Source organism: Labrus bergylta, chromosome 23 (genome assembly GCF_963930695.1).
Source record: "Labrus bergylta chromosome 23, fLabBer1.1, whole genome shotgun sequence".
Taxonomy (NCBI): Eukaryota; Metazoa; Chordata; class Actinopteri; order Labriformes; family Labridae; genus Labrus; species Labrus bergylta.
In genome coordinates this window covers 1,544,115-1,556,866 of record NC_089217.1, presented here as the reverse complement: position 1 = coordinate 1,556,866, position 12,752 = coordinate 1,544,115, and the positions used below count along the sequence as shown (strand labels likewise).

The following is a 12,752-nucleotide window of genomic DNA, read 5'->3' as shown; positions in this document are numbered from 1 at the left end:
AGTGTTGTTTGTATTATATGGCTGTTTGTGTGTGTGTGTGTGTGTGTGTGTGTGTGTGTGTGTGTGTGTGTGTTTTGCGTGCTTAAATGATTTTTGTGTTTAAAAAATCATCTCTCAGCCTCTCACACTTTAAACAAATGAAGTTTATTTTCATGTAACAGTAAATAAGTGAATAAAATACAGGAGAATGTTTTAATAAAAGTCCATGTAACACGAATATAAATATATAAACTTATCAATCTAAACACTTCAGCTCTCCGAAAGGTAAAAAGGAAAAAATAGGCTTATATATTTCATAATGTTTGATATATCTTCTATAAAAGTTCCAATTATGTCTTAAAATTTTCACAAAAATAAATTCTTTATTTTTCTTAAAGGTCACAGATGATGCAAAATCCTCTTCCCCATGTTTTCTCACTTTACGCCTTTAAATACTTCATTTAAAAAATAGGAAAAATTCTTGTCTGAATGTGTTGTCTCAGTTCAGAGTTAAAACTACGTCTCAGTCATGGGAGTTGTAGTTTTTACAGTAAATATTTCTGATTTACAGTAAAGTGCTCGTCTTCTCGCCTTGTTGATGTCAGAATTTGTAAATGAAACATTCAGAAACAAGATTCTCCTTTACACAATCAAAGAAAAGTTCAGTAAGATGAAAAGGAATAATAATAATAATAACAGTAAAAATGGAAGTGCAGTAAATATAGCCTACATGTTAGCTGACATTAACTTGTGTTTGCATTATGGACTACAGATTTGGACACCTGCAGAAAACCTCAAGACGTGGTCATCCAGTATCAGTTGACACGTTTCAGCCTCCATCCTCAGACTCGTCTCTACATTAAAGACTCGAAGTCAGAAAGTGACCTGTTGCAAGTGAAAGATAAGCTCCGCCCACAGAAGGTGGCAGTGCTCTGGAGAACTCAGGCTGCACCGCCACCACCGGTACGAAGCGAGGGCGGCGACGAACTCTCCTCTTTGTGCTGTATTTAGGGTTCCTCTGGTACATGTCTGCCATGAAGAAGGAGAAAAAGTCAGAGAACAAAACCAACGAAGAAGAAGAAGAAGAGTGTCTCATTTATTCACTTGGCTGCTGCTTTGACAAAAACAAAACAAACGAAGAAGAGTGATGCTGATGAGATAAAAGCAGAGGCGGTTACAGAAGAAACATCAGACTCAGTTCCTGTTCAGGACTTCTTACCTTGGAAGGTTAGGACGTACTGTCGGTGTCCTTTCTTCACTTTGACCTCAGCAGATCTGTCAGACTGAAACGAGACCTCCAGAGACTGAGACGTCACTGAGGTGGTGCGCTGCTTTTCATCCTAAAGAAAGAACTCAGACTGTCAACGTCAGGATCCAATCATGTTTTTATGATGAACAATTTAGAAAAAACTGACCTCTGCAAGTAGTCCTCAGACCTCTAACACTTGTGTCTGACCTCTGAGGACTAGATTTAGAGGTCTGGGGACTAGATTTAAACATCTGCATCTAGTCCCAAGACCTCTAAAACTAGTCCTCTAACCTCTAAAACTAGACCCCAGACCTCTAGAACTAGCACCCAGACCTCTAAAACTAGTCCTCAAACCTCTAAAACTAGCATCCAGACCTCTAGAACTAGCACCCAGACCTCTAGAACTAGTCCTCAAACCTCTAGAACTAGCATCCAGACCTCTAGAACTAGTCCTCAAACCTCTAAAACTAGCATCCAGACCTCTAGAACTAGCATCCAGACCTCTAGAACTAGTCCTCAAACCTCTAAAACTAGCACCCAGACCTCTAGAACTAGTCCTCAAACCTCTAAAACTAGCATCCAGACCTCTAGAACTAGCATCCAGACCTCTAGAACTAGTCCTCAAACCTCTAAAACTAGCGTCCAGACCTCTAAATCTAGTCCTCGGACCTCTGCATCTAAACCTTAAACCTTTGTCATAGAGGCGTTGGGACTCACCGGACGTCCGTACTCGATCCAGTCCCCATGATCCCCCTTGTAGTACCACAGCCACTCTGTGGTCAGGACATAGTGCGGCGGCCTCAGGACTGAGGACACCGTGGAGAGGCGGCGGACGGGCTTTGAGTCCTGCTTCATGGACAGGAAGTTGACAGGCTGACGGCTGGAGCTGATAAGAGAACACACACATGTTTCAGTCGCCTCCTCGTTAATAGATTATCTTCACACCGGAACAAATTCCTGACCTCTGACCTTTGAGTCTTAGAAGGGTCACAGAAATCCCTCTCGATGTCCTCCATGTCCTCCAGGTTTATCCAGGCGACGCCGTCAAACACCTGCCACTTGTACGGCAGGTGGAAGTGAACAGAGCAACACTCGTCTGCAAAAACACCAGACTCCATTTCAAAAACACTAAAATTCAGACTGAGATGAATTTATTGATTTCAGCTGCTGTGATACATGAATTAATTTAATGTAAAGATAAAAGAATACATGTTTAAATGTCGAGGAACCCGACATGTTTCATAGACTGATTTAAAGTCTAAATCTTGACACTCTGCTGCCATCTAGTGGAGATTAAAGGAAACTGTATGGCCAGACTGTGTCACATGATCATCAGGTGTATGAGTCAGACTGATCATGATGATGATGATGATAATGATGAAGGTCACTTACTTTGGTACTTGCAGCTGTTCCTGATGAAGTGCAGACAGATCTCGTCTGCTCTCTTCAAAGGTTCCACATTTCTCTCTGATGGACAAACAGGAAGAGTGAAAACAACGATGATGAAGGTACAAAAACAGACTACTGTACAGGTGGCAGGGCGGCAGACTCACCTGTGAGGACCTTGCTCAGGTGGTACATGTTCCTGTAGATGAGTGGCAGTTTCTCGATCCGGTTCCTGCTCAGTCCTCGCTCCTCCAACATGCTGCGGCCGCGTTGGTCGATGGCGTGCTGCCGTTTGCACTTGAGCCCAAACGCGCAGTGGCCCTGAACGAAGAACTGACACAGATGCAGTTTGGTGCAGCTCACCTGGAAGGTGCAGGCACCGCGGGGAGCCAAGCCTTTATTATAGTGAGAACACACCTGAAGGTTGGAGGAGACAATGACCTGTTACACCTGAGACACACACACCTGAGGAACGCACTGATTAAAAAACAAGAATGACTCATTTTGTTTCATTTTTATCCTGAAGGGTCAAAGTTAATTTTTTACCTCTTCAAACTTCATCCCTCCATTGGAAACATTTTTTTTTTTTTTTTTTTACGTCAACTTTTTTCTTCAGACTTTTCTTCTTTGTTTCTTCTTTATTTTTGTTGTTTTTTTGTTGTTGTTATTCTTTTTATATGTTCTGTGTTATGACATGAAGTCTACCCTGAATATATCGTCCAAACACAGAGCAGGATCCTGTCCGTCACAGAATCTGCTCTGATTGGTTCTAAGTCTCCGTAAAAAGAAAAAGAAATGAGAGTAAAAAAAAAAAACGAAACCAGAGGAAAACGTCCACTTAACGCCCTCTGCTGGACAAACTGAGAAAAGACCATATGATGCTCAAAGTGAAGAAATGAAACTGACGATATATTTACATATGAAAATATTGTGTGTGTGTGTGTGTGTGTGTGTGTGTGTGTGTGTGTGTGTGTGTGTGTGTGTGTGTGTGTGTGTGTGTGTGTGTGTGTGTGTGTGTGACCTCGGGAAGCAGCTCAGGGTCGTTCTGCAGCAACAGCAGGCTCAGGTGAGTCTCGTCGAGCTCGTGCAGCTCGCACTCAGTCAGTACTTGATGGTTGTGATAAGATCGGATATCGTGGGAGAATTTACATGACTTCCTGTCAACAAAAAAAAACACAGTAACAAACAAAGAGGTTCATTACTTCAGTTTGATGATGAGTCTCCTGATCAAACACTAAAACCTGTTGAATGAAAATAAAATAAATCCACAGAAATGCTCAAAGATGTGACGATGTTACAAAGGGAATAGTTCTGTGACCTTTTCTGTTTGAGGAATAAAACTCATCAGGATGAATCAAATATGTTCAAACATGATGATCATTTAGGATTTAAAAACACTTCTGTGTTTCTGTCTGTTTCGTTTCTCTGTAAACCACAGCTGCTCGGCTATGACGTCACAAACATCACAGCAACAAAAACAGGTTTGTTTGTTTACGTCACGTATTTTAAATGGATTAGACCGAAGAATCATTTCTTTACAGTCATCATTACTGATGAATTATCGATTATCGATCCGTCAGTCGCAGCTTCACTTTCTGTTTCCTTAAGTTTCGTTTCTGAGCTTCAGGTGTGTCTGTATCACTCACGTGCTTATTGTTGTTTTAAACATATTAATATTTAACATTACTGTTTTATATAAACACTAATTAACTGTTCTCACTTGTTTGTGTTTGATCAGCCTGTCACTGACACTCCTGGCAGACATATCTGTATATTTCAAAGGTTTTTAACAAAAAACTACATTTTAAAGTGTTTTAAATCCTTCAGACTGAATCTGTTTTAACACTGATATCTTTTACAAATTATTAAACTTAAATTAACTTTTACATTTTTTACAATAATTCGCTGTTTTATGTCACTAAAATCATATTTATTTCTCCATGAATTTATTTATAACTTATCAGTTATTTCAAATAAATGACACCTATCATATCAGCTGATTCAAACCGGTCACTACACCCTCTCCCTCCCCTCCGTTTGCGCGTCCTCGCGGAGGGTCCCCCCATCCGTCCCAAACCAACTAGCGGGGAGTGGTAGTGGGTTATAAAACCCTCCACCAGCGAGTCTGCACCGATGGAGACTTTCGGATCACGTGCAACGCCTCTTGTGTCCGGTCCGGCTTCTACGGAAGCCCGCAGAAAGGTAAAACAAAAACAAAGCTTAACTGTTGTCACTTGTTTGTGTTTGATCAACCTGTCACTGTCACTCCTGACTCACCTGCCCTTGCCGAACCTACAGTTTCCGGAGATGAAGAACCTGCACAGATGCAGCTGTTGACAGGCTTCGCCGTCCGCGCACCGCTCGCGGCTGTACGCGCTGCACAGCCGCAGTGAAGTCCGCGCGACCACCGTGCAGTCCTCCAGCCGATCCCCGCAGACCCCCGCCTGGTCAGGGACCAGCAGGAAGCGGGAGCAGCCCTTCATGATGTAGAGAAAATCTTTTTCTTTGGTGTTGCAGCTCTCCAGCAGCTCGCGCTGTAGGTCGGGGAAGCTCAGAGATCCTCCCGCGCGGCAAAGCGCGTGCGTGGCCTCCGCGATCTCCCTGCTAAACATCATCATCGATCAGCTGATCTGGTCAGACTGGAGTCTGCAAGGGGAGTACTGACAGGTCCATCACAGTTACAACGTCACCTCCGCCCCATACCTACCATAATAAAAGCTTTGAATCTTCCATTTCCCATTTGCGCAGCTGTCCCAAGAGTCAGCCTCTAATTGGACACTTTAATGATTACCTCAATTACTTACATAGCACCTTTAATTTAATGTTTGCACTGCCTGTTCTTTAATGTCTGTTTTTTGATGTCTTCTTTTTAAACATTACTGTACAACAACACAACTTCAGAAGGTCAATACTTTTTTTTAATTTAATCTAATTTAATTTTTAATTTTTTAATTTTTTAATTTTTTAATTTTTTAATTTAATTTAATTTAGTTCATGTATTTATTTATTTATTTTACTTTTTATTCATCATTTATTTTTTTATTGTTATTGTTATTATTATTATTATTATTTTTAATTGTATTTTTATATTCAGGTCTAATTACAGATTTTTTCCTCAACTGTTTATAGGTTCTTTCTTTAAATTACACATATATTTTTTATCCCTGCATGGGTTAAGTACATTTCTTGTATAAGTCTATTTTTAATTGCACAGTTTAAGTTTGATTCATCTGGAGGTATTCTTTAAATCTTTTTTTTTCAGGTTAATATATATGTATGGGAGGAGGGGAGCGTCAGTTTTGCGGTTTAATTTGTAACAAATGTTTCATGTCATGTCTTTGTAACCTGCTACTGGATGCTTTGAATTTCCCTCTGGATCAATAAAGTATCTATCTATCTATCTATCTATCTATCTATCTATCTATCTTCTATCTGTTTTTCTATTTCTGTTATTTTATTCTGAAATCTTTTTTATATTCGAATTTGGCTCCCCCCTGTGGAGAAAGTATGTAGTGTGAAGTCCCACAGGTGTGACCGATGATGACACAGGTGAGGCTGCAGGAGACTCATCAGGGTGTGTGTGTGTGTGTGTGTGTGTCGGTGAGTCATGAAGCTGTGTGAGTTCATCGTGCTGACTGTGAGTCTGTTTCCTTTGAACTCAGGTGAGAAAACAGATTACCTGTTTTTATTCCTTTTTCATGTTGTCGACAGCACGGTTTGAATCTGAGTGTTGATGAGTCACCTGGTTGTCTTTACTGACTCGCTTTGATTCAACATTTTCATGCTCCTGATGGTTTTTGTCTCTTCAGGTCAAATCCTGAATCAGACTCAGGATCAGAAAGAAACCTTCTCGGATTTTTTTGGATTCAGCGGTGAGATTAAAACTCTTAATATAAACACAACAGTATTAATGTGAGCTGTGCCTTTAAGGTGTGTGTGTGTGTGTGTGTGTGTGTGTGTGTGTGTGTGTGTGTGTGTGTGTGTGTGTGTGTGTGTGTGTGTGTGTGTGTGTGTGTGTGTGTGTGTGTGTGTGTGTGTGTGTGTGTGTGTGTGTGTGTGTGTGTGTGTGTGTGTGTGTGTGTGTGTGTGTGTGTGTGTGTGTGTGTGTGTGTGTGTGTGTGTGTGTGTGTGTGTGTGTGTGTGTCTCTGGGTCAGACGTGTCGGGTCGCCGGGTCTTCAGTCTTGAACAGGAGGCTGAGATTCGGATCATCGGCGGTGATGAGGCCTGGGCTCACTCCTGGCCCTGGCAGGTGTCTCTCACCTTCTCCTCCATGCCGGCCTGCGGGGGCGCCATCATCGGGCCGCTGTGGGTCGTCTCCGCTGCACACTGCTTCAAGAGGTCAGGGGTCACTGTCATGTTGACAATGTTTGGAAACAAGAAATGACCCTACTGGGTGTCTAGGACTTTTTGATTTATTGGTCTACAGATTTATTTTAAGACCGATAGGGACCCCTTCCTTCGTCCTTTGGGTCCCTGGGTGGTCGGCTCATGCTCACCTGATAGACCTGGTTCAGTAGAAACAGTGTGTGTGTGTTTGTTCTGTCTGCAGGTACAATAAAGCTGCTTTCTGGACGGTTCTGGCAGGAAAACACGACCTGGATAATCGTGAGGAACCGGGACAACAAGTGAGACACACACACACACACACACACACACACTCAGACGGACCCCTCAGACTGGGTCTAACCTGTTAGTAAGTTCATAATGACGTGTTAGCTAGTTCCTAGTGAGGGTTAATGAAGGCCCTTTTTCAAACAGGGTGTCCTAAATTAATGCAAAGACAAGGAGACTATCGTTGAACATCAGAGCAGCACAAAGTCTATTTTTTATTGTTGAATTGAGATTTCACAAAGACATCAAAAGTAGAAAAATAATAAATAAATATGAACAGCAACATGATTGAATATTCTTTTGTTTTTGTGACAGTCCCTGTAAATATAAAACACTTCACAATAAATAAACAGATATTTGATCCTCAGAACACATTTGAAGTTGTTAACGTCTGTATGATGATATTAAATGTCTATCTTAGTTGGAGCAGTGTTTGAACTCACAGGTTGTTGTCTCCATGACGACCGGACACAAGAGGTGTTGCACGTGATCCGAAAGTCTCCATCGGTGCAGACTCGCTGGTGGAGGGTTTTATAACCCACTACCACTCCCCGCTAGTTGGTTTGGGACGGACTTAATATGGGCGACCCTCCGCGAGGACGCGCAAACGGAGGGGAAGTGGGGAGGGAGAGGGTGTAGTGACCGGTTTGAAACAGACCCCTAGACAGAGGGTGACTTCCTGGTGAGGGTGGGGCTTGACAGAGGGTGACTTCCTGGTGAGGGCGGGGCTTGACAGAGGGTGACTTCCTGGTGAGGGTGGGGCTTGACAGAGGGTGACTTCCTGGTGAGGGCGGGGCTTGACAGAGGGTGACCTCCTGGTGAGGGTGGGGCTTGGCAGAGGGTGACTTCCTGGTGAGGGCGGGGCTTGACAGAGTGATCAGAGCGATGTGTTCACGTACACAGCTCACCGTAGTCTGAAGCCAGTTTCTGATTCAATTATAATTTAAGTATAAAATCAGCGAGGTAAACAGGCGATCATGTGACCTTGTTGTTGTTGTCCAGATGGTGGGCGTGGCCATGATCATCTCCCATCACGGCTACAACCCTAAAACCAAAGAGTGCGACCTCGCCCTGGTGAAGCTGCAGCAGCCGCTCGTCTTCAACAGCCTCGTCAGACCCATCGACGTCTGGAACAGCCCCCTGACCCCCAACAGGAAGTGCACCATCACGGGGTGGGGCTCCACCCGAGAGAGTGAGAGTCCTTTAACCCCTTCACTCAGGTGGAGGTGATACATACAGCAGCTGATTGCCATGGAAACGGGAGCTTCATGTAACCATGGTTGCATGCAAACGGGAGTGAAAGTGTGCAGGGGGAATGTGGTCATCGGGTTCTGGTGAAGTCAATAATCAACGTGGACTCAAACTTGTTTTTAAATGTATCAACAATCTGGCCCCTGAACCTCTCTCCAGATGTGTTCAAAGACAGGACAGAAACAGGGTAACAAGAAGCACTGTGAAAATGTAGCATACAACGTGGTAGATCTACGTTTGGTCAATCAGCCTTCTCCATCAAAGGCTGCAAACTCTGGAACACCTTACCACCTGAAATAAAATTAATCTTGGACTTTTTACAAAACAGGTGAAATGCTCAAAGCAAACCAGAGCTGTACCCACTTTTAGTATCTTAAAACATATAGCATTTGTATTGTTGTACATGTATTTTAATGTATCCTCAGAGTGTTATGGGGTTTTATGTAACCGAATGTTGTACATTTTAATCTTTTTGTTTACACAAAGGCCCAACTGGGGACTCGAGTTGGAAATTAGCAACAGCTCTATACTCTGTATGCAGCACATCAGTTTCATGCTTTGCATTGTTCTTAAATAAAATAAATAAATAAATAAATTCAATAACTAATGTGTCTTCTGGTTTTCCTCAGACGGTCCTCGAGTCAACAGACTGCAGGAGGTGAACGTGACCATACTGCCAACCGACGTCTGTAACCGGCTCTACCTGGGAAGAATGAAACCCACCATGTTCTGTGCCGGGAAGGAGGGGGGCGGAGCCGACGCCTGTCAGGTTTGGACAACTTCCAGCGCTGATAAAAAAGAAGTCTCCACACACTGCTGTCCCTCCTGTTTGTCTGTAACACGGTCTAGTTCCTGTCTCTAACCTGGTCTGGTTCTTTTGTCTCAGGGGGACTCTGGTGGTCCTCTGTCCTGCTTCACTGGAAGCAAATATGAGCTGGCAGGTTTGGTGAGTTGGGGGGTCGGTTGCGGACGAGCCAGAAAACCAGGAGTCTACACCAAAGTGCAGCAGCACACCGACTGGATGTTTGAGGTCCTGAGTGAGTCTGGGGGGGGTTGTGGTCTCTGACAGGTCGGGGGTGTGCGTACCTAAACAAGCTGAACAGTTCCTGTTTCTTTTCACAGAAGACTCAAACGGTCCACACACAGATGACGCCAGCCTTGAAGGTTCTTACATTCAACTTATTTCATTTTATTTTTTAAATCTTGCTCTAATCAGCTGCTCGGACATGTTAGTAGAAACTCACCTCCAGCTCTGTGTCGCATCCTTACTGTTTGTTCACCTGGACTTTCTCTTCTTCTTTATTTTTACAGAGGACATGTGTGGGCAGCAGCAGAGGAGCTCCAGCTGTCAGCGGGCTCCAGGACTCGCTGCTCTCTTAACATCCAAGAGCGGTGAGTTGTCTGTGGGGAACGTCTCTGAGTCCTGCCCCTTCTCCTGGCCCTGGCAGGTCAGCCTGCAGTCCGCCGGAAACCACTACTGCAGCGGAGTCCTGATCCACCACCGCTGGGTGCTCACCGCCAAACACTGCAACGTCAGGTAAATACTAATAATACTATGAAGCTGTCAGTGTCTCTGGTCTACCAGAATCCTCTCTGCCAGTCTGACTGCAGGACTCTGGTTTTTGTCCCTGTAGAGCCAAAGAGGACGTGGCGGTCCTCGGAGTCCATGACCTCCGCTTCTCTTCTCAAAGCGTCCCAGTGGAGAAGGTGTTCGACATGAAGGAGGACGGCAGCTTCCCCCCAAAGTCTGACCTGTCTCTGCTCCGCCTCAGCGTGCCCGCCAGATTCAGTTAGAACACCTGACATTCAAAGCTTTTACTTTGAAGGATCACTTCCTGTATGTTGTTTGAAATAGACTTTAACAGTTTCCTCTGGTCTCAGGCTCCAGTGTGTCCCCGCTTTGTGTCCCTGATGAAGACGAGGTCCTGGACAGCAGCTGGTCCTGTGTGACCACCTGCTGGGGATCCACCAAGGCAACAGGTGGTCCACACACCTGTCTGTCTCTCGGCACCTCGCCCACCCGTCTGTCTCTCTGCATCTCGCCCACCCGTCTGTCTCTCTGCACCTCGCCCGTCTGTCTCTCTGCACCTCGCCCACCCGTCTGTCTCTCTGCACCTCGCCCACCCGTCTGTCTCTCTGCACCTCGCCCGTCTGTCTCTCTGCACCTCGCCCGTCTGTCTCTCTGCACCTCGCCCACCCGTCTGTCTCTCTGCACCTCGCCCGTCTGTCTCTCTGCACCTCGCCCGTCTGTCTCTCTGCACCTCGCCCGTCTGTCTCTCTGCACCTCGCCCACCCGTCTGTCTCTCTGCACCTTGTCCACCTGTCTGTCTCTCTGCACCTCGCCCACCCGTCTGTCTCTCTGCACCTCGTCCACCCGTCTGTCTCTCTGCACCTCGCCCACCCGTCTGTCTCTCTGCACCTCGTCCACCTGTCTGTCTCTCTGTCTCTCTGCACCTCGTCCACCCGTCTGTCTCTCTGCACCTCGTCCACCCGTCTGTCTCTCTGCACCTCGCCCACCTGTCTGTCTCTCTGCACCTTGCCCACCTGTCTGTCTCTCTGTCTCTCTGCACCTCGTCCACCCGTCTGTCTCTCTGCACCTTGCCCACCCGTCTGTCTCTCTGCACCTCGTCCACCCGTCTGTCTCTCTGCACCTCGTCCACCTGTCTGTCTCTCTGTCTCTCTGCACCTCGTCCACCTGTCTGTCTCTCTGTCTCTCTGCACCTCGCCCACCTGTCTGTCCCTCTGCACCTCGCCCACCTGTCTGTCCCTCTGCACCTCGCCCACCTGTCTGTCTCTCTGCACCTCGTCCACCTGTCTGTCTCTCTGCACCTCGCCCACCTGTCTGTCTCTCTGCACCTCGTCCACCTGTCTGTCTCTCTGTCTCTCTGTCTCTCTGCACCTCGCCCACCTTTCTGTCTCTCTGCACCTCGTCCACCTGTCTGTCTGTCTGTCTCTCTGCACCTCGTCCACCTGTCTGTCTCTCTGCACCTCGTCCACCTGTCTGTCTCTCTGTCTATCTGCACCTCGTCCACCTGTCTGTCTCTCTGCACCTCGCCCACCTGTCTGTCTCTCTGCACCTCGTCCACCTGTCTGTCTGTCTGTCTCTCTGTCTCTCTGCACCTCGTCCACCTGTCTGTCTCTCTGCACCTCGTCCACCTGTCTGTCGCTCTGTCCCTCTGCACCTCGCCCTCCTGTCTGTCTCTCTGCACCTCGTCCACCTGTCTGTCTCTCTGCACCTCGTCCACCTGTCTGTCTCTCTGCACCTCGTCCACCTGTCTGTCTCTCGGTCTCTCTGCACCTCGCCCTCCTGTCTGTCTCTCTGCACCTCGTCCACCCGTCTGTCTCTCTGCACCTCGTCCACCCGTCTGTCTCTCTGCACCTCGTCCACCCGTCTGTCTCTATGCACCTCGTCCACCCGTCTGTCTCTATGCACCTCGTCCACCCGTCTGTCTCTCTGCACCTCGTCCACCTGTCTGTCTCTCTGCACCTTGCCCACCTGTCTGTCTTTCTGCACCTTGTCCACCTGTCTGTCTCTCTGCACCTCGTCCACCCGTCTGTCTCTCTGCACCTCGTCCACCTGTCTGTCTCTCTGCACCTTGCCCACCTGTCTGTCTTTCTGCACCTCGTCCACCTGTCTGTCTCTCTGCACCTTGCCCACCTGTCTGTCTTTCTGCACCTTGTCCACCTGTCTGTCTCTCTGCACCTCGTCCACCTGTCTGTCTCTCTGTCTTTCTGCACCTCGCCCACCCGTCTGTCTCTCTGCACCTCGTCCACCTGTCTGTCTCTCTGATCTCTGAAGATTTGCCCTCTCTTGTCTTCCTCTGTAGAATCCATCAACCCGGACACGCTGCACCAGGTGGGACTGATTCTGGTCAATCAGACGAGCTGCAGGGAGAAGTGGCCGGGGCTTATTGGTGACTCTCATATCTGCACACACCCTGCAGGCTCCGCCTCCTGCATGGTAACGTCCTTAAAGCAGACAGCTTTCATGATTTAGACTTGGATAAACTAAAGATCACGTTTCAGGATGTTGTTTTCCTCTCGGCAGGGCGACCAGGGAGCTCCTCTGGTCTGCAAGAAGCATGGCGCGTACTTCCTGTTTGGCATGGTCACATGGGGCAGCAGGCAGTGCGATGCAGACAAACCTGCCATCTTTTCTCGAGTGGCAGATTATCACTCGTGGATCACCGAGCTGACTGAAGATGTCTGAATGTTGATTGCAAAATAAAGTTTTATGAAGTTTGATCTTAAATGAGTGAAACAATCTGTGGTTAG

The 12,752-nt window shown here is 46.6% G+C and overlaps 2 protein-coding genes across 3 annotated transcripts; one reads left to right on the top strand and one right to left on the bottom strand.

The window, feature by feature from the left end:
• Positions 1–125: 125 nt before the first annotated feature.
• Positions 126–5,232, bottom strand: parp12b (poly (ADP-ribose) polymerase family, member 12b). Its single transcript, XM_020657255.3, has 8 exons — positions 4,892–5,232; positions 3,636–3,771; positions 2,782–3,031; positions 2,621–2,695; positions 2,198–2,324; positions 1,946–2,114; positions 1,199–1,319; positions 126–1,008 (listed from the first exon to the last, which is right to left on the bottom strand). The coding sequence occupies exons 1-8, from the start codon at positions 5,230–5,232 to the stop codon at positions 839–841; spliced, it is 1,389 nt and encodes a 462-aa protein (XP_020512911.2). The 3' UTR covers positions 126–838.
• ovch1 (ovochymase 1) lies at positions 3,411–12,729 on the top strand. 2 transcript variants are annotated; one of them, XM_065951226.1, is made up of 14 exons: positions 3,411–3,680; positions 4,053–4,095; positions 6,424–6,486; positions 6,770–6,953; positions 7,165–7,240; positions 8,229–8,418; positions 9,107–9,246; positions 9,364–9,514; positions 9,600–9,641; positions 9,789–10,014; positions 10,112–10,266; positions 10,359–10,457; positions 12,305–12,438; positions 12,526–12,729. In XM_065951226.1, the coding sequence occupies exons 1-14, from the start codon at positions 3,510–3,512 to the stop codon at positions 12,685–12,687; spliced, it is 1,836 nt and encodes a 611-aa protein (XP_065807298.1). In that variant the 5' UTR covers positions 3,411–3,509; the 3' UTR covers positions 12,688–12,729. The 2 variants fall into 2 exon arrangements, with proteins under 2 accessions (XP_065807298.1, XP_020482042.1); XM_020626386.3 differs by lacking the exons at positions 3,411–3,680; positions 4,053–4,095 and adding an exon at positions 5,292–6,276.
• The last annotated feature ends 23 nt before the right edge of the window (positions 12,730–12,752 follow it).